This window comes from Mycothermus thermophilus, assembly GCF_041956435.1.
Source record: "Mycothermus thermophilus strain CBS 625.91 unplaced genomic scaffold VTJ04scaffold_4, whole genome shotgun sequence".
NCBI classification, from domain to species: Eukaryota; Fungi; Ascomycota; class Sordariomycetes; order Sordariales; family Chaetomiaceae; genus Mycothermus; species Mycothermus thermophilus.
In genome coordinates this window covers 260055-280902 of record NW_027191430.1, presented here as the reverse complement: position 1 = coordinate 280902, position 20848 = coordinate 260055, and the positions used below count along the sequence as shown (strand labels likewise).

Sequence of the window (20848 nt, the reverse complement as noted above, 5' to 3'; positions counted from 1 at the left end):
TACGGGAGTGACATTATTAAGACTTAGGTTCATTTGGTGTTAGGATAATGTAAGGTCGGTGGATCAACCGCCGTGATGTGAGCGGAGGGTGTTTGCAGAGTCGGTAGGTGCGTTCTTCACCAAGCAGAGACGACCACGTTGTTCACAACGCTGCCGATATGCCAGTAAGAACTGGATAGCGTGAACTAATGCTTGATTGCGCGATTACAACCGCCGCTCTCTTGTAAGACGTTAGACCGACAACACCAGCGTCACCTAGGTGGCTGACCGAAGGTTGGACGAGGGGTTACAATCCTTCCACAACCATGGGCAAGACAACATTTGGGAGAGGTACAGGAGTAAACACCATGACTGCTCATCGGTTACAGACGTCCCTCATGTTTTGAGCGTGGTGAGACTGGGCAAAACGCGGTGTAAGAGGGAGTAGAGTGTTTTGAACCCAGCGAGTAGTAATACATCACACGCGGAACATGCCGACGGGAATCTTTGAACAAGCATAGCGGCAGCCCCGCCTAGATTATGGTTAATTATCCGAGCCTGCAAGGCCTATATGAAAATTGGCACGTAGACTACCATGCCGCGTTTCCTACCTGCCCAATCTACCACCACCGCTCTCGTGGGACGGATCCCAGTGGCATCCTATCATCGCCCAACGCTACCTACCAGGACGGCGAGGATGAAAGCGAGAAAGAATTTGATACCCCAGAGGGCCGATATAGTTTGCTGGACGAAGCTTTCTACGCGTCAGCGTTTGAAAATTATAGGCGTCCGGGGAACTAGCGGGTGTTTTCCGGGAACAGGGCTGTTACATCGCAGCGGCTAAACAGAACCCAAGTGCCGAACAGTAGTCCCGAGATAGATTTTTTCCTTTTCGGGCTGGCTTTGAACAAGCAGTCATCACGGAGAGTTGACGTAAGCCATTTGAATGGGTAATTGTCCTTCATTTAGCCACCCATTGCGTCGTGATGGGTCTGGATTTTAACATGTCCATCAGAGAGTAGCCGCCATAGAGTGGACGAGAACCTGGAATGGCAGCCACCGTGACTTTCGTAGCCGCGTCAATAGATTGAGATTGCGTATGCAGATGCCCCATAGTCGTCGTAGTTGCCGGGTCCTCCTATCCGCCACGAGCGGCTAGCCATGAACGACGATAGCTTGCGAGGCGGACGACTCCCAATGATAAAGGCTGGGCGTAATCCGCCTTGATCGCCCAGATCCTTGGTCGCTTCAAGCTCTCAGCACCAAGCTTGGCTCCCATCTATCGTGCAGTGCCCAGAATGAGGCTCCCTCAAGTGGCTTCCGTTCTGGCCCTCGCGGCCCAGGTCCACGGTCACGGCTACATCTACCGTGTCACCGCCGACAACATTGTGTAAGCGCCCTCAGATTCCGGACCTCTTCCTACCTGGTGGCTAACCTTCTCTCAACTCTTCAGCTACCCGGGATACGACATCTATGTCGACCCCCTCCTTCAACCGCCCCCGTACCGCATTGCCTACGGTGGTGGCCAGACGGGTCCCGTCTATGATATCAACAGCAAGGATATCGCCTGCCAGCGCGTCCACAGCCCCGCTCCGGGTCTGATTGCCCAGGCTCGCGCCGGCAGCAACATCACCTTCTGGTGGTCGCGGTGGCTGTACAGCCACAAGGGTCCCATCTCGGCATGGATGGCTCCGTATGAGGGCGACATTGCCGATGTGGACGTCAACGAGCTCGAGTTCTTCAAGATTGGCGAGGAGTTCCACGATGAGACCGGCAAGTGGGCGACGGAGAAGCTGGTCGACGACCCCGAGGGCAAGTGGACCGTCCAGATCCCCGCGGATATCAAGCCTGGTCTCTATGTCGTGCGCAACGAGGTAAGCTTCATCCCTCCCAAGGGGTTCCATCACATAGTTCATGCCTAGTCTAATCATCATCTCCCGGATAGATCATCGCCCTCCACTTCGCTGTCCGCATGCCTCCCTTCTTTGCCGCCTTCACCCCCCTCGGACCGCAGTTCTACATGACCTGCTTCGCCTTCAACATCACCGGCGACGGCACGGCCACTCCCCAGGGCTACAAGTTCCCTGGCGCGTACAGCAAGGACGATCCGGCCCTGTGGTGGGATCTGGAGGAGAACAAGGACCCGTACCCCGGCGCCGGCCCCAAGCCCCACGTCTCGGCCTACGATGTCGACCTCGTCCCCAACGAGTTGTACATCGTCAGCCCGACGAACAACGCTACGGCTGATGAGCTCTACTGGGAGGCCCAGAGGCAGGCGCTTGCTGCCCAGGCGGCGACGACGGAGTACTTCGATTCCATTGGTGGTTAAAGGAAGATCAGGGAGGTTGATGTTGAGTCTGGGAGATGGCGTATGGAATCTTGGTGAAGACTTCGTTGGGAGTTTGTGAAGAAAGTGGCTGGTTTTGAGGGTTCGGTCGCATTTCTCTCGACATGACGGGTATAGAATACCCGCTGTTGATCATTCTCTCTGGAATTGACAAATTGACACCTCATGACTAAGATACCTTGTTGATGTGATTCGTCCTTCTTCCACTGTTTGTATGCCACATACAGAGTATTTTGCCAGTGAGAAGACAGTGCGGCGGCAACAGCCCCGACCACATTGTGGAGCCGCTGCTGTGTTGTTCCATCGGGAGCTTACCGATTTCGTGATGCCTCGGCGTCTTGGCGCGCCCTGCTCACACCTCCATTCCTCCAGCCACCGAGGACAACTCATGCTCATGCCTGTTTCATCAACATCAGTGTCTCCCGGCGGTCCTCCGTGCGGATATCGTGTGGTTGGGCCCCGAGATACATCATCCAGAAACCAGCAAACATGAACCCCAAACAAGAGCTTCCTTCCATCTCCCCTCACCCTCCTCCGCGATGGAGGCAACGGCCACGCCGATCCCGAGCTCTCCGCTTCCTCGCTCTAGGCTGCCTGGGTTTCATCGCCTTTGCGCAGTGGAAGCAGCTGTCACGCCAGGATGCCGATCTCGACGAGATTCTGTCATCCTCCAGGGAGCACCACCACGGTCTCACGCGACACGGCCTGTCAATCAAGCAGCTGCGAGAAGACCTGGCCACATGCGAAGCGCTCCGACGCAAACCGCAGGATCCCGAGGGTCCCGGTCGCGAGCGCAATGCCCGTTATCTGGACGGTCACGCCCCGACGTTGATCAAGAACGCCACCGTCTGGATCGGAGAGCCGGTCCCTGGGACATCCCCGGAGGCTGCTCGCCGGGGAGAGGGTTATCAATGGACTCCGGCGGACGTGTACCTTGAGTATGGCTTGATCAAGCGTGTCGAGCGGTCCATCAACCCCGATACCCTTAGCCCGGACACGATCATCTTCGACGCCGGCGGCCGCCCTCTCACGGCCGGGCTCATCGACATGCACAGTCACGCCGGCGTCGGCTCGCTGCCGGAACTCTGGGGTAACGAGGACACCAACGAGATGTCCTCCGATACTACGCCGTATGTCCGCTCCATCGACGCCCTGAACCCCCGCGACCCTCAAATCCAGAATATCAAGTCGGGCGGCGTGACCACCAGTCTCATCCTCCCTGGCTCCGCCAACAACATGGGCGGCGAGGCGTTCGTGATCAAGCACGCCGTGGGCCGGAAGGATGGCCGCAACGAGACCAGCGCCGCAGATTTGCTTGCCGACCCTGACCGCGCTTGGCGGTTCATGAAGATGGCCTGCGGCGAAAACCCCAAGCGAGTGTACGGACGGGTCGGCAAGCAGGGGCCGACCAGTCGCATGGGCGAGAGCTGGGAGTTCCGCCACGCGTTTGAGCAGGCGGCGGATTTGAAGCAGCGGCAGGAGGACTGGTGCGCTGTGGCGGAAGAAAAGGGTGGACTTCACCAGGTTAAGACTTATCTTCCTCGCGAACTGAAGTGGGAGTCGCTGCGCGCTCTGCTCGCGGGGCAGGTGAAGCTGCATGTCCACTGCTATACCGTGCCGGATCTCGAGGCGATGGTGGATCACTCGAACGAGTTCAAGTTCCGCATCGAGGCGTTCCACCATGCTCATCAGACATTCCTTGTGCCTGAGGTGAGTTTGTCTTTGTATCTCGAGGTTTATGATTACGGCAGATGCTGATCTTCCCAGGTCCTGAAACGTGTGTATGGCGGCGTACCGCCTGCTGTGGCCATGTTCGCCAACAACATGTGGTACAAGGCCGAAGCCAGCGTTGCTTCCGTCCGCGCCGGACGAATCCTCTTTGACAATGGCTTGACACCCATCTACGTGAGCGACAACCCTGTTCTCAACGCCCAGCACCTTGTGTTCGAGGCAGCCAAGGCGCACCGTTACGGCCTGCCGTACCATGCCGCGCTCGCTGCCGTGACCTCGGCGCCTGCAGAGCGCCTTGGTTTCGGAAACCGTCTTGGAAAGATCAAGCCCGGCTTCGACGCGGATGTTGTGGTTTGGGACAGTGACCCGTTGAGCGTGGGTGCGGCACCGGTGCAGGTTTGGATCGACGGCACTGCGCAGTTTGAGGCTCCGGTCACGCTTCAGAAGCCTATCGGTGACCTCGCGGTCCCGAAGCCTGCCGCGAAACTCGCCGAGGCGCCAGTGGAGAAACCCGATGTTGTGTTCACCGGCATCAAGAAGGTGTTCGTCAAGGACGACGTCCAGGGCCTGTCATCCGACGACAATGTCGTCGCCGTCTCCAAGGGCAAGATTACCTGCATGGGCTCCTGCGCTCACGAGCTCGAGTTCGCCGCGCAGTCCAACACCCCAGTCATCCGCCTTCGCGATGGCTACCTCACTGAAGCTTTGACTGTCTTTGGATCCAAGATTGGCCTCAGCGCCATCGATGCCGAGAAGGACACAGACAACGGCCCGAGCGGATGGAGCGTCTTCACGCGCGCAGTCGACGGACTGGCCCTCGACACCCTCAAGACCGCCTCCGCGTACGCTCATGGAGTCACTCGCGCGATTACCGCCCCTCGTCTATCCTCTCACGACGGCACCCACCACGGTTCCAGCGTTGGTTTCCTCACGAGCGCTCGCACCTCGCTCGAGGACGGCGCCATCTTCGCCCCCGACGTCGGTGTGCACTACACGTTGACACCCTCCGCCAAGTCCGGCGACACCCCCTCCATTGCCTCCGCCATCGGCACTCTGCGCTCCAGGCTCCTCTCGGCAGCTTCTTCTCTCAAAAAGTCCCCCGAGAAAGACCCCGGCCCGGAGGGGGACATCGAACAATCCCTCCTCCGCCGCGTCGTCAACGGCACCCTCCCGCTCGTCCTCACCGCCCATTCTGCAGACACCATCGCCGCTGTGCTGCAGGTCAAGCGCACCGTCGAAGCAACCACCAACATTTCCCTGCGCGTCGTCATCCTGGGCGGCGCCGAGTCCTACCTCCTCGCGCAAGAGCTTGCCAAGGCGAAGGTCAGCGTCGTCCTCGCTCCGCCCCTGGCGTTCCCGTCCACGTGGGACAAGCGCCGCGCGCTGATCGGGGCGCCGCTCGCGCCGGGGACGGCGGCAGATGTTTTGCTGAAGGCGGGAGTGCAGGTGGCGCTTGGGGTGGAGGAGGATTGGCAGGTTATGGATCTGGGGTTGATGGCGGGGTGGGTGTTTAAGAATGGTGAGGGGAGGGTGAGCGAGAAGGAAGCGTGGAGCTTGGTCAGTTGGGGCGTTGGGGATATGCTCGGCCTGGAGCAGAAGGAGCCGCGGTGGAAGGAGGGCCAGTTTGTGGTTTGGGAGGGCAGTCCGTTGGAGATTGGAGGACGGGTGAGGGCGGTGGGTGCGGGGAGGGGGTCGGTGGATGTTTGGGAGGAGGTTGTCGAGTAAGGTAATCATACGTGAGGCTGTGACCGTTGTGTGGTAACGGAGAGGTAGAAGGCCGGCATATTGATGGATTATCGTAAACCTGAAGCCCACATTCTCTTCACAGGAATCCGTACCATCATCACGAGGGATGTTGTAGGGCACAAGACTTTCATGTCATCATTGAGATTAACTCGTTGGCGGAAACATGAACCCCGGGATTCAGTGTTGAGGGAGTAGCATTCTTCAATTAGGTACTTATCCGATACTCCTTACCTATTGACAACCTGGGATTAGTTGCCTCTCCGCCTCTCGTGGTCAACTACCGGGCCCTGGGTAGTACTAATATCAATCTGGGAATACCAATGACACTAACCGCGATGTGGCTGCTCGTCTTAGACGAGCTCTTTCAACTACCCATAGTTGCAAGACTTTCATGACGGTTCATGTTCGACGCTATATGAAGAATAATATTCTGTTTTTATCATACGTATCAACATGGCTGCTTCGTAACCCTCAGCGGATAGTCTTAGAGCCAGGGACAATATATCCCCAAGAGCCGAGAGGAGGTTGACAGATCCTAGGTCGGTGGCAACCCTTTTCCCCTGACTATCGCCGCATCTGAGCCAAGAAACGGCAGATTGGATGCGCCAACAACGACGAACGAACATGAGACAAGTCTTGGCGGTCCAACAATGTTGCACCCAACTCCCAACTCGCCGACGGATAACTGCCAGCCACAACACTCCGTAGTACTGAATGGCATCGGGAAGAATGTGTTGTTGAACTTTCCCTCTTCGATGTTTGCAATAAGTTAACAGACCGATATTTTTTTCTGTCGTCATGGAAGAGCCCAGCCCCTCAGCCGCATCCACATCTCCGATGGTTGTAAAAGAGGCAATCCCAGGATGATACCCCCCTGAATTTCCCATCATCTCGGATGGCACATGCCGTTAGTCCATCCTCCCCACGACCCTGAAGAAGCAGGGTTCAGGGGGCTGCTTGGCGGACGATCTGAACGGAACCGCCCCTCTTTTTTGCTTGGCTTTCTCGTTGGCGTTCCCGGTTTCGCCCAACTTGCAGCGGGAGGCTCGTCAGCAGATCCATGTTGGACGATACGAAAAGATCATGGTTCTGTCAGGTTGTCGTTTTTCTCTTCCGTCCGTCCTCTTCATCGATTCCATCACCACCAACAACAACGCTCGCTGCCACCTGACGGCTCCCCTCATCCGCCAAACTCCTGACCGCGGCGACCATGAGCCAGGGAATTCCACTGATACCTACTACTACGACGTGATCAGCGAGCGCACACAGACGAAACCACCATGATTTCTCGACGGCCGCGGGTGCTACTGGCCGTAGCACTCTTGTGCATCATCACCTTCCTGACATTCCGCCATCACGATGCCCTCGCCGACTTTGGGCCCGATTACTTCTCGTTCGGCTCGTCATCGGCGTCCGCAACGATGGTCCTGCCCGCGACCGGCAAACTCCATCCCGAGCCGCACAAGCTGCCAAATCCCGATGCCTTCCGCTCCCACTTTGCGGCCGCCATCAGCCAGAAGGGCTTGACCATGGCCGAAGCGCGCAGCACATGCAACTGGCCCAAGGACACATACGTCAACTTCCAGTTCCCCGCCGACAAGGAATGGGTCGTCAACCCACGGTCCGACGAGGAGGTTGCGCAGCGCCGGAAGGAGTGGCAGGACTATGTCCGGAGCGGCATGATCCCCTGGGACCGCGTCAAGCACCTCTTCAAGGGTCGCGGCATCGTGGTCCTCGCGGGCAACCATGACACCGTGATGCGCTTGGGCGTCATCCTGCGCCGGCTCGTCCAGCTCAACTCCACCATCCCCGTCGAGGTGCACTACTGGGACGACGAGATGAACGATGAATCCAAGGCCAACCTTTCCTCCTACTACCCCTACGTGACGTTCAACGACCTGTCCAAGCCGCACAACATCCTACAACCCCAGAAGAACCATTTCCTCATCAACTTCCAACTCAAGACCGCCGCCCTCATCAACACACGCTTTGCCGAACCCCTGCTGCTCGACTCGGACAACGTGCCGGTGCTCGACCCCAGCATCCTCTACGATTCCAACGTCTACAAAGAGTACGGCACCGTGTTCTGGCCCGACATCGCGCGGACCTGGCCGCAGAACCCCGCATGGGCCATCTTCAACGTCCACTGCCGCATGGACGAGTACGAACAAGAAAGCGGCCAAATGCTCGTCGACAAGCGCCGCTTCTGGTACCACCTCCAGCTGTCGGCCTGGTTCAACAATGTCCACGGCGACTACTACGACCAGATCCTGCTCGGCGACAAGGACCTGTTCCGCTACGCCTGGCACGCGCTCAAGACGCCGTACGGCAAGCCGCGCAAGTGGCTGACGAGCGTCGGCGTCGAGAACGACGGCTTCTACTGCGGGCACAGCTTCGCGCAGCACCACCCAGACGACCACCGCGTCGCCTTCGTCCATGGCGGCCTCACCAAGATCGCTGCGCCCGAGGTGGTTATCTGGAACCGCGAGCAGCGCGGCGGGTATTACCGCCACTACAAGCGCGCGACGACCGACGAGGACCCCAGCGTCAGCGTGCACGTGCAAATCATCTTCGACCCGGCCGATTACAAGCCCAACCACACGGAGCTGTTCAACGTGGCCATGTGCACGCAGATGAAGGAGATTCCGGTCCGTCCGCTTGATGAGATCCTGCCCAACTGGGAGAAGACGATGGAAGAGCTGGATATGTTTTGGTATCTCCGGCGTTTTGAGGAGAAGCTCAAGGCCAAGCAGGAAGAAAAGGCCAAGGAGGCCAAGGAGAAGGCGGAACAGGAAAAGAATGATGACAAGAAGGAGTAAGTATGAGATGAGTGAGGAAAGGAGTACGGAATGGGGTTCAAGCACCTGTCTTCATACCATACTTTAATTGTATAATGACATCGGTCTCTGGCGGTGTTCTGGTTTTGGATAAAGGCTGTGTGGGTTGGTTTGGTTTGGGTGTCAATCAGGCCTGGGTATATAGGTCGGGGGAACAAAGCAAACTGTTTTGGGTGAACGTATCGAGATGGTTTCTTCGATTCTAGTACCAGATCTGCTTTAGGGAAATTGTTGACCTTGCTTCTGCTTTGAACTACTGTCGCCACAGTAGCCTCGCCCTTGATGCAGCATGTCCCTCCTTGCTTGGTCCCTAAACCTCGGTCTTGAACGGTGCCCGCAGACCCCAAGGACCAAGACGTCGCCTCGCCTGCTGGACACCATCGCTGAGGACAAGCACGCTCTCTACAACCAGATTCGTCTCGTACCCGAACACGCCGGTCGCTTCAAACACCCTACCATCCCACCAGAAGTAGATGACCGACATCTCATCCCCGACATCCAGCGTCTCCCCGTCATCGAAATACAACTCCCCTTTGGCCGTGCCATCCTCTCCTGGGGCGACCACAACCTCAAAATTATTCCTCCTTAACGCGGCCGTCGTGTTCGCCCCTTGCACCCTCATCGGGATGATCCACCCCCCGCGAATATGCACCGGCACATCTCCCAAGCCCTTCACCTCCGCCCCCCTATACCGTCCCTCACTCACCACCCGCTCGCCGCTCCGAAAGTCATACCACACCCCCTTAGGCAGGTAAAACACCACCCCCTTCGCCTCCTCCCCCTCCACGACCGGACTCACCAACAACCCCTCCCCGAACCCCCACTGCGTCTGCACCCCCCAGGTCCTCTCATCCTCCGGATACCAAAACCACAGCGGCCAAATGACCGGTCGTCCGTCGGTGCTCGCCCTCCAGAAGGCCGTGTACAGGTAATCCAGCAGGCGATAACGCACGTCGAGTGCCCAGCGCGCGACCTCGGCAACCTCGGGCCAACGGTAAAGTTCCTGGTCCGGAGAGGTGATGTCGGCGTGGTTGCGCATGAAGGGGTGGAAGGCGGCCATGGCGGTCCAGCGGGCGCAGAGGGATGGGGTGGTGGCGCCGTTGAAGCCGCAGACGTCGGAGCCGGTGAGGGGCATGGCGTGGATGGCGGAGAAGGTGAGCAGCTGGGAGATGGAGGTGAGGTAGTGCGCGAAGGTGGAGTTGTTGTCGCCGAACCCTGGGCAGATTTGAGCATTATTAGTGGACTTGAGACGATAGGAGTAGGGTGTTGGGATGGTTTGCTTACAATGCGCCGCGATACAGCCTGTGCCGGCAAAGGTTGATCGAGTCAGCACAAAGGGACGCACGTTGGGCCGCCGGGCAAGCAGCGCCTTGCGCGTGGCTGCTGCCATCATGCTGCCGTAGAGGTTGTGCGTGTCATACTGGGCGGTGCCGTCGGCGTTGGTGATGTTCGTGGCGAGCGTGTATGTTGAGATAGACCCATGCCGGTTACCAATGCGGTATCTTGGGTTGAGAAGATCACGGCCTGGAAGCCCGCGTTTTGCCCCTGGCGAAGTGGTGCCCGAAGGGGTTTGATGAATGGTTGTCGATGGTTCAACGGGCTCCATCGAAGCAGAAAGACCGGTCCAGAAACTGACGCACTCCGGATTCAAGCACATGTTGGACGCCTCGTTCATGTCGACCCACAGCCCGTCAACGTCGATGCCGGTGTAAGGGTTGTAGAAATACCGTATCTCGTTGATCCACCACTCCTCCGTCCCAGGGGCTAGCCAGTCGGGCCATACGACTTCCCCAGGCCATTGTCGACCGCGGTAAAACGACCCGTCAGCCGAACGAAGAAACACGCCTTGCTGAGCACCGCGGTCATACGGCCCGTACGCGACTTCGTTGTGGATGCCAGGATCGAGGATCTGAACGTAACGTTGCCCGTTGCGATGGAGCTGGTCGACGAACGCCCGAACCTTGTCCAGGGGGTAACGTTTGGGGTCCGTGGTGAAGTCACGTCTTCGATCCATGTAGTCGATGTCCCCCCAAATTGTCTCCAAAGGGATTTGCGCTGCTGAATACTCTGCAACCACTTCAGAGACATGGTCGATACTTGGCCAGCCATATTTACACTGGTGAAAGCCGAGTGTCCAGTATGGTATCATCGCCGGCAGACCTACTAACTCGGCGTACTGCTGGCTGACGGATGTAGGGTCAGGGCCAGCCAGGAAATAAAAGTCGAGGACGCCTCCCAAAATGCTGTACTCCAAATACCGCGTCCATTGGGTTTTGGAGATCTTGACATCCATGCCGTTGGAGTTGGCCAGAAACACCCCATGGGTCCCGGTAGATCGGTGTTCGAAATAGACAGGGTGACTGCCGTACAGGTTTCCGTGGGGGATATAAGGAGACTCCGCGTTCCAAAACGTCCGGACATACTCATCTGTTGGTAACCGGAAACTGTCAGAATGCTCTCCCAGGCCGTAAATGTTGGGGTTGCGAGGGAGCCTAGTTTGGAAACGGATGTACTGGGACTCAAAGATCAACGGCGAAATCGCCGTGTCAAAGAGGACCTCTCCTGTCGATGCCCTTGCCACGCTGAAGCTGAAAGGATTCTTGGTGAAGTTGAAGGTGAGCAAGGAGTCTCCTATTTTCCCCTGACCCGTCGCAAGGGACAGAGCCGATGTTGGGATCTGGTAGACGCTTTGTTCTGCGTCCTCGATCAGAACACGAAGCCGGGAACCTGCCTCAGTCAGTACAGAAGGCTCACATGAGTCGTCGACAGAACCTACTAGTCTGATATTCCACCACCAACCTGAGATTGGGAACATCGCTGCTGTGGGAGGAGCATTGGCCGAGTAGCGCCAGGTCCGCCTCAATCCCGAAATCGTTCTCATACGCCCTTTTGACGTGATACCCTAGACAGTTTTCGGCTGAAGAAGCCCAAGATAACATCGCTGAGTTAGCGAGCGCCCAGGCGAGAGACAGTAGGCCCAGCATCGTGCCTTTGTCCGGATCCTCCTTGCTACCCAGAGAGTTTTGGGGAGTCCGAAGCTGGCGGTGGGATGGACGAAGGGACCATGCGGAGAAGGCAGCAAGGATGAGCACAATCCAGGAACGAGCCAGGGATGGGGTTGCCGAATTTGGTTGTCCGGCATACTGTTGTGTGATATGAGGTACAAAGTACAAAGCAAACGGCAGTTTCGGACGAGATGACATCCTTGGCTTGTACATGTGGTGGGCAGCAAGCATGTTTCCGTCACCCTGAACCTGTGAGCACTGTCGTTCAACCTTCGTCTATGCACTGCAGGATGTCTGAAATGAGTTCCCGGAAGTCTGAGACGTGGAAAGGACGAGCGGGTCAAAGCAGTTCCTGGTATCAAACATACCTATGTCTTTTGTCATGAGGTATATCAACGTCCTGTACCTCTCAGGAACTTGAGTGTCGTTATGGCGTGAAGTATCCTTTTTATTACTACCCATGTTGCCTATTCTTCCTCTTGTGCCTTCTTCTGAACCAGCTCCCTCTCCAAGCGTTTCATAACGCTATCCAGGAGCTTAAGCTTCTGCTGACCCAACTCATTTGGCACCCCGTACCCACTGATCTCATGCTGGAGTTTACGCGTCCACTCGATGGCCTTCTCCAAGTCACCAACAAGATAATAGAGCCGCGCAGCAATCTCTACAATGTCGACGGGTACCGCCTCTCTCATACCCTCTTGATCAGCCAAGAGGAATAAACGATCGACGCTCTCCAGGGCTTTGTGGAACTCGCCCTGCTGCGCCAACTCGATGGCCTTGTCTTGGAGAGAACGAACTTCTTGACGGTTGGCATCGGATTGCTCAATTACCTCCGGGGGTGCGGTACACAGAGAACATTCGCTGGACCTATTAGTACTCGGTTTCTTTTTCAAGAAGGGGTTTAATTCTTACCACTTAAATCCCCAAGCACGCTCGAGCATATCGCGGCGCTCTTTGGACGGCATTCCGGCCGGGGAGTCTGTGACAGTCAGAAAGAGTGCTAACGTCTCGGTGACAGGAGCTTACATGTGATGGTAATCTCTTCGCCTTCCTCAATATCTCGCGCTGCCCACACGGTCATGGCGAGTGTCGTTTCCGAGAAGTGAATAAAGGCACTAGATCGTCAGCCAATCTCCTCGAAGTCGGTAGGTATTACAGGGTTCAGGATCACATACTTCGGCCGGCAGTCATGGTTAAACCTCTGCTATGGTCAGCGCACAATCCTTTCGGCAGCTCCCTCTGCAAAGCAACCAAACCAAGGGTAACTTACAGACAGATCAACGAACAACGCCATATAATCCACCCCACCAACCGACACCCCAAACGTGTTGGTCTTCAGAATATCCTCCACCACAGCTCCTGTATCCGTTTCATCCGCTGTCCCTTTCCTCGACAACCCCAATACCTGACTCGGCTCCGCCAACCGCTCGACCGCCTCCTTCAACAACCACCTCACGCTCTTCCGGCTCACATGGGACGGGTACCCAACAGCAGCCAGCACCCGCACAGGATCAACCAGCAACGCTTTGCCCTTCTCAATCTTCCTCGTCGCCACCGCGCCTTTGCCCTTGCCTGGGATGTCCTTCACCACATACGGGCGTGGGAGAACGAGTTTCTCGGGCGCGAAGAACGGGGCATCGAGGGCATGGCGAAGCGGGTTCAGGGCGGAGGATGCCTCATCTGGGGTGGTGATCACGCTAAACCCGCCTCCGGGACGGTGTTGGTTTGGGGCCGGCGAGGCGCCGGACGTGAAGACGCAGTAGGGCGGGTTGGAGGCTGCGTCAGAGTCTGGCGAGCTGATGAAGATACAGGCGGGTTGGTGAGTCCATGGGTGCCATGCCGAGGGGTTAAGGATGTTTGAGTCGAGGCAGGTGGTGAGGTTCGGGTTGAATGGTGAGTGGAATTGGCCAGTGTTGCATATCTCTGTGTTCGTATAAGTGGTGTCGGCTCTGATGGCCGCGGCTAGGGAGAGGGAGAATGCAGCCAGGAAAACTGGTCGATACATCATGTAGAGGCCAGCTAGAGTTGGCAGCGAGGAAGTAGGGATGATGAAGCCAGCAGGAGGCACACAAATGAGATGGTCATTACAGCATGTTTGTAGCCCCCTTCATGACAAGTTGCATTGGAAGCTTCGTGCGATTTAACCGTATAAAGGTTGCTGCCAAGAACGTTAGAACCACGGAATGAGACGCTGGCGATCGATCGAAGTTGCGAGGTTCTTTGTAAAGACATGAATCATGTCGATGATGATAACGATGCCCATCACGCACTTGGATTATGCCTGGCGACCATCCCGGCCATGATGTGAGTTACGCTCCGCGAAGTTTCGTCTCTTTTCATCCACCTTTTACCAATGAGCTGATGGGGAAGTGGGTCAAGTGAGCAAGACACAGTGAGACGATGAGGATTTGAAATGGGCAGACGTGCTGTTTCGAGCCCAGCGGATGAAGCTGTCAGGTAAACAGATTGGTCATGATGATTTTTAGTGAGCCGGGGTTGGCGGAGCAGCCCGGGCGTCCCCCGGACCTCGGGACTTCTTCAGTGGGGCATGGGTGGAGGCTGCACGGGCCCGGTGGTCCGAGGTGGGTCCCCGATCGGCGGGCTGAAGTGGGTCCCAAGGACCCCGATACACTGGGACCGCATCACCATGTTGCCTTCAGACATGAAAAGACGATCTTAATGATCTCACCTTTGGCACGCCAATAACAACAAGCATTTCGTAGTGGCATTCTACTGTAATGGATGACATTGTTCTCCTTGGTTCTACAGAGCCCCGGAGTTCAACCCTCCTTGAATCCGCTACTCCGAAAAATCCAGCGAATGTTGCATCCCTGAGGCACCTTGCTCTTGCGATGAAGTTTGGAGATTGCCACCCAAGCGGCCGTTCCCCCACTTCTTGACAAACCACCAGACCTCGCGCCAGCACAATGAATAGCCCGTGGAAGGGTCAATGAGATCGCGGGTGGCGGAGTACTCTTGCCAGTACGGTCCAGCCAGCCTCATATGGATCAACCATGAGAGTGCTGCGTATCGAGCCAGATGGTACGTCTCAATCCGTTCGCTGACCTTCGTCTCCCACCTCAAACGCCCTTCGTCGTCGTTTGTGAACAACGCGCCAGCTGACTGGAAGACGTCCATTGTCAAGTAGTCGACGCACAGTCTCCCGAGTTTCGCGTGTGATGGTCCTTCTTTGAGAAAGAACTTGTCGTGTGCCGGAAAATTGAAGCCTCTTCTCTTGAGCATCATTGGGGAGCTGGTCAGGAACTTGGAGAGTGATTGGTGCACGAGGTCAACATGGCCCATCTCCCCTCCACCCAGGCGGAGGAGGGGACCACATATGTTGGCCAGAAATCTCTTGAAACCATGAGCTGTGGTGACTTCTTTGTCGCGGAGCGTTTCCTCAACCAGTGGGCGGGATCCTTGTTCGTAGTGATACCTCGTCAGCTTGAGAGCCTCTCTGAGCTCCGCCAATGTTAGGGGCTCTATACAGAAGACAACCCAGAGAAGGACCCAGTTTGTTATGCTTGCGACGAGTTCGCCACGTCCATGAATGTGGGAGAGGATGCTGTCGTAGAGTCCGGCAATCTCTCGCGGAAGTTTCTCAAGATGATCCCTTAGCTCCTCTTCTCTAATTACCCCCCGCATCCTGATATCGCTGACCGCCAGGCTAGACCAAAGGTAACTGCCACTGGCTCGGTTTGTGACCAAGTCACAAACCATTTGACGAACAGTCTCCGGGAGTTTGGTTGTATTGGCAGAGTGTGCAAGCTCCGCCGTGACTGTGAGCCTGATGTCCGTTCTGGTGTCTTCGTCTTTGATCTCATATTTGGTGAACCCATAGTTGTGGGCGAGCATGCGGCAAGGCCTCGAAAGAATGAGAATCCGAAAGGAATCGGGATCTTTGGAGCATAATCGGCGGGCTTTTTCGCACTCCAACAGCAAGTCGAGGAACCTTTTCTGCTCCTCATCCAAGATCTCGTCGAACCCGTCAATGATGATAGTAATGTTTCGTTGAGGGTTGCAAACAGGGGATACCATCATCTCCAGCCACACGTCTCGCAACCGTTTTGATGACCACTTTCCATTTGCCGGGTGCATTCGACTGTATTGTTTATGAAGTTCAGGCGTGTATCTTGCGAGTTGTTCGAGTGTTGCCTTCAAGATCGTGTCGCAGTTGTCCCGTTCTTTTCGCTTTGCTTTCAGAAAGCATTCAAGAACAAGGTCTTGGGTTTGACTGTGGATTTTGGTGATAATATGTCTTGCGAGATAGGTTTTCCCAGAGCCGAGCTTTCCAGAGATCCACAGCTTTCGTCCCTGGGAGTTCCTGCTCCTGATCATCATGGACCCAGTCATCCAGGCCACAAATTGGGGCCGCTCCTCAATCCATGCGCAAGTACCCTCGGTTGGGTATATGTTGTCATTAGCTTGGTACTTTGAGCTTGGGCACATCGAGCCCGGCTTTCCGTCGAGGTAGTCGAGTATCGTACTGTCTTTTGCCCAATGATGAGCTATTGACATGAAAAAAGGACAATGGCTGAGAATGGGGCTCGAACATACTGTAGGCATGGGCTGCAGTTCTCGCGAATGCGTTAAGTACAGCGAGAATTGCCTCAAACTTGGATTGTCCGAGAGCGTCATTCGTAATCTTGCAGACAGTGTTGTGGTTTCCATCCAAAACCTCTGCTTCCGCCTCCCCAAGTCTCGCCAGCTCGTGGTCCACAACCTGTTAAGCACATAACGATTCGTGAGAGGCTGCCCTGAGGCCGAGAGAAGGATAGGTAGGGACTAACCGTGGTGCTATGACCGGGCATTGGCCACTCCTCACGAAAGTTATGAACTTTAACGTTGATCTTGTGTTCATGGAGAAGCTGGAGAAAGTCCGAGGTCATATCGTTGATCTGTCGAGAGTTCTCCTCAAATTCCTGCATCATCTCATTGGTTGGGTCTACTGTCCCTTTGCGCAAGTTCCACATGCTGTTTCTGCGACTCCCGGCAGCCTCAAGGATGCGCCGACCGAACTCTCTTACGTCTGCATTTTGGGGTATGAAGTGGGGCGTCGAAAAGAAGATCTGGAATTGATTAATGAGTTGAAGGTATTGGGGCATTCGACAACTACATAGGCCATGGAAAACTTACAATCCCAACGGTGACGGAAACAAATGCCTTTATATTCCGACAATGAGCTAGGTAGAGGGCCTAGAGAGAACGGGTTTGGTAACTAATCTTACAACACTGCGAGTGTGCCAGGAAAGATACAAATGCTTACCCGTTTGATACTATTAAAGAGTGGTGTTACACACATGACGAAGTGAATTAGCCTTATGATGAAGAATAGGAAGTGTTAGCCCAGAAGGATGAATGGGTGCCTTACATGTTTCCCCCTAGACTATGGCCGACAAATATCAGAGGCCTAAAGCGTTCCGCTTCGTTCGCTCGCTTGAAGGAAAGTTCTCTAAGAAGGACGTTGGCGTAGTCACGCACTCCTGCCTCGCATGTGGTTCCCTGTCGTCGTTAGCGGACAGACAGATTCATGGTACTTTAGTCAGAATTGATTGTCGAACCATGATGCTGCCATTGTATGCAAAGCAGAATATACGTGACTCGGGAATCTTATTTGGGAGCATGTGCTCCGGCCAACAGGTACCGTCTTCGGCTGTCCATGTTCTCCTGCCATCCCAGGCCTTTTGTCCATCTTCAGCCGGGTCTTCTGGGAATTCTAGACCATGCACAAAGACGATGCTTCGGCCCCAAATCTCATCATGTCAGCCCAGTTCCCGGCAATAGTATAGGAAGCTTGTTTTGGACAGGTAGTAGCTCACTCAATAGTGGGTGACTTCCGAGCCCCGATCGAGGCGCCTTGAGAGCCTAGGCTGTCCACTGTGGGGTAAATCTGTATCAACCCTACCATGGCTTACCATGATGTGCTCTGCAGGTTGATGTAGTTCTTTAGGTGGGCGGCAGCCTGAAGGACCTTGCCGATTCGTTTGAGAAAGCACCGGGCAGTTTACGCCTCTGATACCTTAGGCAAAACCTGTGAAACAAAGAATGGAATACCAGAAAGGATAGGCCAAAAGCACACCTGGACCGCGAATAAAAATGTCCGGGAAACAACTGACTTGTTCTTAAACGCTTGAGGGCAGGTGTGTTTAATTCAAACAGGGTGTGTTGCTGTGTGGCCCTGGGTGGGGCTCCTGGGGTTCCCGCACGTGGGTCCCTGAAGTGCGTGGAGCAAGCACAGAGAGATTCCATCTTCCCCTCATTCATCTGTCCGGTCAACTCAGGATGTTGGCATCCATATGAACCATGTGCTCTCTGGTTGGTTCATCAAAGTGTTGATGTGGAGGAAGAATCGGGCGTAATTAGGTACGCTGCGGCCTGAGGGTGCCATCTTCCGATCAGGTTCTGCCAGAGGAAGCGGTGGGGCTGCGTCGCAAAAGTGCTGGGAGCGCAATGAACACCTTGGAGGGACAACGCATGTTGAGCGAACAATTGGTGAGGATGATACCAGTGCGACTCAAGGCGAGTCTCGAGGAAGCACTGCTATTACACCAAGGGTGCGTTGGGGCCAATACCAGAAGGCGGAGAAAGAGTACAGATGTGTCACATCGAAACACCAAGGAACTGTCCTATATCTTCGTCCCCTAATGACGTCATTATGCATCAGGCTCATCCCAACAGAATCTAAGCAATGTTCTCCGAAGCTCCCTTGGTGCTGTCGCAGCCTTGTAATGAGTGATAGTTGAAGCCCAAAGGAACTGACCGAGACTTGGGCAAAGATCCAAGTACTCAGGCAAGACCGGCTCAATACTGTTGGGGCCACGTCCCAAAAGCTCTCAGCGCATAGCGTTGACCTTCCGTCGAGCCTCTGCTTCTGCGTGACAACAAGCAGCTTGGCCAGGAAGCAAAATCACTCACCATGTTCGGGATTACCTGCCTTGGATATTCCGAACTGATATGGTACCTTACCCGCTGACGGCTTACCTTTCACACCTGCGGCGCAAGCCATCTCTTTTGCGTCTTTGGGCTGTCATGCAGTAACATTTCTATTGGGCTCAGACGCATGTTGTTGCGGTGTTATGTGGGGATGTGTGGGCACCCCACGCTGCCACTCCAAGTTCGGACAACTTGGGTGAGACTGGATTCCAGGCACTGGTCAGTCCCCAAGGCAAAACTGAAGGGTTTGCAGAAGGTCAGGGCTTGTATTCGTCAGGTGTTTGTTGAAGCAGAACCCGGCAGGTGCGAAAATGGTGACCCAAGATGAGTCCAAACACTAGGTAGGCAGGCACCTATGTACCACCCCTTAAACACCAAAGTCGACATATTCTCTGAATATAAGAACTTGGTGATGTTTAAAGGTCTTCTCACTCTATTTGCACCAAATTTGCCAGGTCAGTTGAGCTATCGCATCTCCAACTCGGTTGTTACCTTGCCAAGCCCACCACAACATCCTCCACTTTTCTTCAACGTCACTATCACTTCTTCACTCACGCTGTTATTCAGCTCGAACTTTGTTGCATTGGTGGAGCTCGTCTACACCAATTACTACCGACCAAAATCAACTCTGGTTCCTCTCCATCTGTCTGGGGTCAACCACATCTCAGTCCAGACCCTCCAACTCTGCAAGCCTCTCTCCAATCACAAAACGACCCTCAATCAGCATCTGCCGCCCATGTCGTTCAATAATACCAAAGCGAGTGGCATGAAGGCCGTGTTTGGGGCCTCCATGCCTTCCAACCCGCTTCCCACGATCAAGACCGGTTCCCCAGGTCCTTCACCACTTGCTTCGGAGCGCGCGCTGGGCTCCACCAAGCAGGATTCAGCACCTCAGCCCACTGGCGCCAAGACCATGAACGGGAACCCTGGAGACACCTCCGCGACTGCCGGCAAAGGCGGCGCGCTGTCCAATGTGGACCTGCCAGCGCAGAAAAATGGCACCATCCGCACCACAAACCGATCCAGCAAGTCCGAGACTCCGGCTAGTGGCCCCACTTCGGTGAAAGTGGGTCCATCTTCCGGATCCGGCCCCACTCCCCGGGTCGCCACGAGGTCCCGACCGGCTCAGCGGAGAGGCAAGCAACAAGGCAACTCCGATCCAGCACAAGCCATGGGCGACCCGAATGCCATGAAAGTGGTCGTGGACGAAAGCGAAAAGCTCGTGGGATCGCACAAGGATAACGTGGCCAGTGTCGCCCAGTTCCTGAACGAAGCGGAGGAGATCCTTGAGAGGCTGAAAGCCGCCGAGCAACAGAAGGCCGACCTGGAAAAGAGACTGAAAGAGGAGGAACGCAACCGACAGGCCGCCGAAGAGAGCGCGGCGTCCCTTAACGATAAGCTCGCCAAGGAGCAACGTCAGCGTGAGACAGCGGAGAACAATGTCGCATCCCTCAAAGAAAAGTTGGCCGAGGAGCAAAGGAACGCGGCGTCCTTGAGCAACAAGCTGGCCGAGGAGCAGCATCAACGCGAGACAGCCGCGAACAACGCCGCAAGCCTGGAGGAGCGGGTGAAAGAGCTCACCAAAATCCAGGGCCAGATGGAGAAACAGGTGGCCGCGATCAACTCTGCTAAGGACAACTTGGCCAAGGAACTCGAGATCGCCCAACAGGAAATACAGCGTCTCTCCGAGAGCCACGAGACGGAGAAGAATCGCCTTCTCGATAACGTTAACAAAGTTGCGGGCGAGCGGGACGACTTGAAGAAGAGCCTCTCCAGCGTCAACGAGGAGCTGGAGGCAGTTAAGAAGACGAAGGCCAACGTTGAGAAGAAGTTCGAGGAGGAGAGGGAGAAAATGCTTGCACAGATTCAGCAGCTGGAAGATGACCGGGATCAACTCATGACCGAGGTTGACAATCTGAACGACGATCTCGACGCGGTCTGGGAAGAATACGACAACTACAAGCTCACCCTCTCGGAGCCTCAGAAGAAGCTGATTGATATCACGAAGCAACTGGCAGACAGCAACGCGCTTCTGGAGAGCCTTCTCAAGAGGACTGCCATGGTCAGGGCCAAATGATGGACAACTGGTCAGCTGGATGGCACGTTGGCTTCAGGGGTAGGAGCAGGTTGATCATGGACAGCAGGCTCATGCCCCTCGCTTTCGGGCCTTGTTAGCGGGGATGTTAGGGGGAGGGTTGAATTTTGGGTTGGGGCGTCACATGGCTTCGGGTGGGCTCTCTGCTCATGTCTTTTGCTTTCTTTTTTTTTTT

The 20848-nt window shown here is 55.5% G+C and overlaps 7 protein-coding genes across 7 annotated transcripts; 4 read left to right on the top strand and 3 right to left on the bottom strand.

Moving 5' to 3' along the window:
- Window positions 1–1277: 1277 nt before the first annotated feature.
- Window positions 1278–2308, top strand: VTJ04DRAFT_5791 (uncharacterized protein; the record flags this gene model as incomplete). The annotated part of the gene is made up of 3 exons (XM_069363944.1): window positions 1278–1369; window positions 1433–1853; window positions 1925–2308. The coding sequence occupies 3 exons, from the start codon at window positions 1278–1280 to the stop codon at window positions 2306–2308; spliced, it is 897 nt and encodes a 298-aa protein (XP_069217820.1).
- Window positions 2309–2815: 507 nt separating this feature from the next.
- On the top strand, window positions 2816–5782 carry VTJ04DRAFT_5790 (uncharacterized protein; the record flags this gene model as incomplete). Its single annotated transcript, XM_069363943.1, has 2 exons — window positions 2816–4036; window positions 4094–5782. 2 exons carry the CDS (start codon window positions 2816–2818, stop codon window positions 5780–5782), a joined length of 2910 nt encoding a protein of 969 aa, XP_069217819.1.
- Window positions 5783–7083: 1301 nt separating this feature from the next.
- On the top strand, window positions 7084–8622 carry VTJ04DRAFT_5789 (uncharacterized protein; the record flags this gene model as incomplete). Its single annotated transcript, XM_069363941.1, has 1 exon — window positions 7084–8622. One exon carries the CDS (start codon window positions 7084–7086, stop codon window positions 8620–8622), a length of 1539 nt encoding a protein of 512 aa, XP_069217818.1.
- Window positions 8623–8950: 328 nt separating this feature from the next.
- On the bottom strand, window positions 8951–11858 carry VTJ04DRAFT_5788 (uncharacterized protein; the record flags this gene model as incomplete). The annotated part of the gene is made up of 3 exons (XM_069363940.1): window positions 8951–9855; window positions 9925–11367; window positions 11417–11858. The coding sequence occupies 3 exons, from the start codon at window positions 11856–11858 to the stop codon at window positions 8951–8953; spliced, it is 2790 nt and encodes a 929-aa protein (XP_069217817.1).
- Window positions 11859–12112: 254 nt separating this feature from the next.
- VTJ04DRAFT_5787 (uncharacterized protein) lies at window positions 12113–13650 on the bottom strand (the record flags this gene model as incomplete). Its single annotated transcript, XM_069363939.1, has 5 exons — window positions 12113–12506; window positions 12558–12624; window positions 12672–12760; window positions 12821–12846; window positions 12916–13650. The coding sequence occupies 5 exons, from the start codon at window positions 13648–13650 to the stop codon at window positions 12113–12115; spliced, it is 1311 nt and encodes a 436-aa protein (XP_069217816.1).
- Window positions 13651–14444: 794 nt separating this feature from the next.
- On the bottom strand, window positions 14445–17553 carry VTJ04DRAFT_5786 (uncharacterized protein; the record flags this gene model as incomplete). Its single annotated transcript, XM_069363938.1, has 8 exons — window positions 14445–16135; window positions 16203–16368; window positions 16436–16714; window positions 16782–16841; window positions 16912–16921; window positions 17017–17147; window positions 17207–17384; window positions 17465–17553. 8 exons carry the CDS (start codon window positions 17551–17553, stop codon window positions 14445–14447), a joined length of 2604 nt encoding a protein of 867 aa, XP_069217815.1.
- Window positions 17554–19314: 1761 nt separating this feature from the next.
- VTJ04DRAFT_5785 (uncharacterized protein) lies at window positions 19315–20655 on the top strand (the record flags this gene model as incomplete). Its single annotated transcript, XM_069363937.1, has 1 exon — window positions 19315–20655. One exon carries the CDS (start codon window positions 19315–19317, stop codon window positions 20653–20655), a length of 1341 nt encoding a protein of 446 aa, XP_069217814.1.
- Between the last annotated feature and the right edge of the window lie 193 nt (window positions 20656–20848).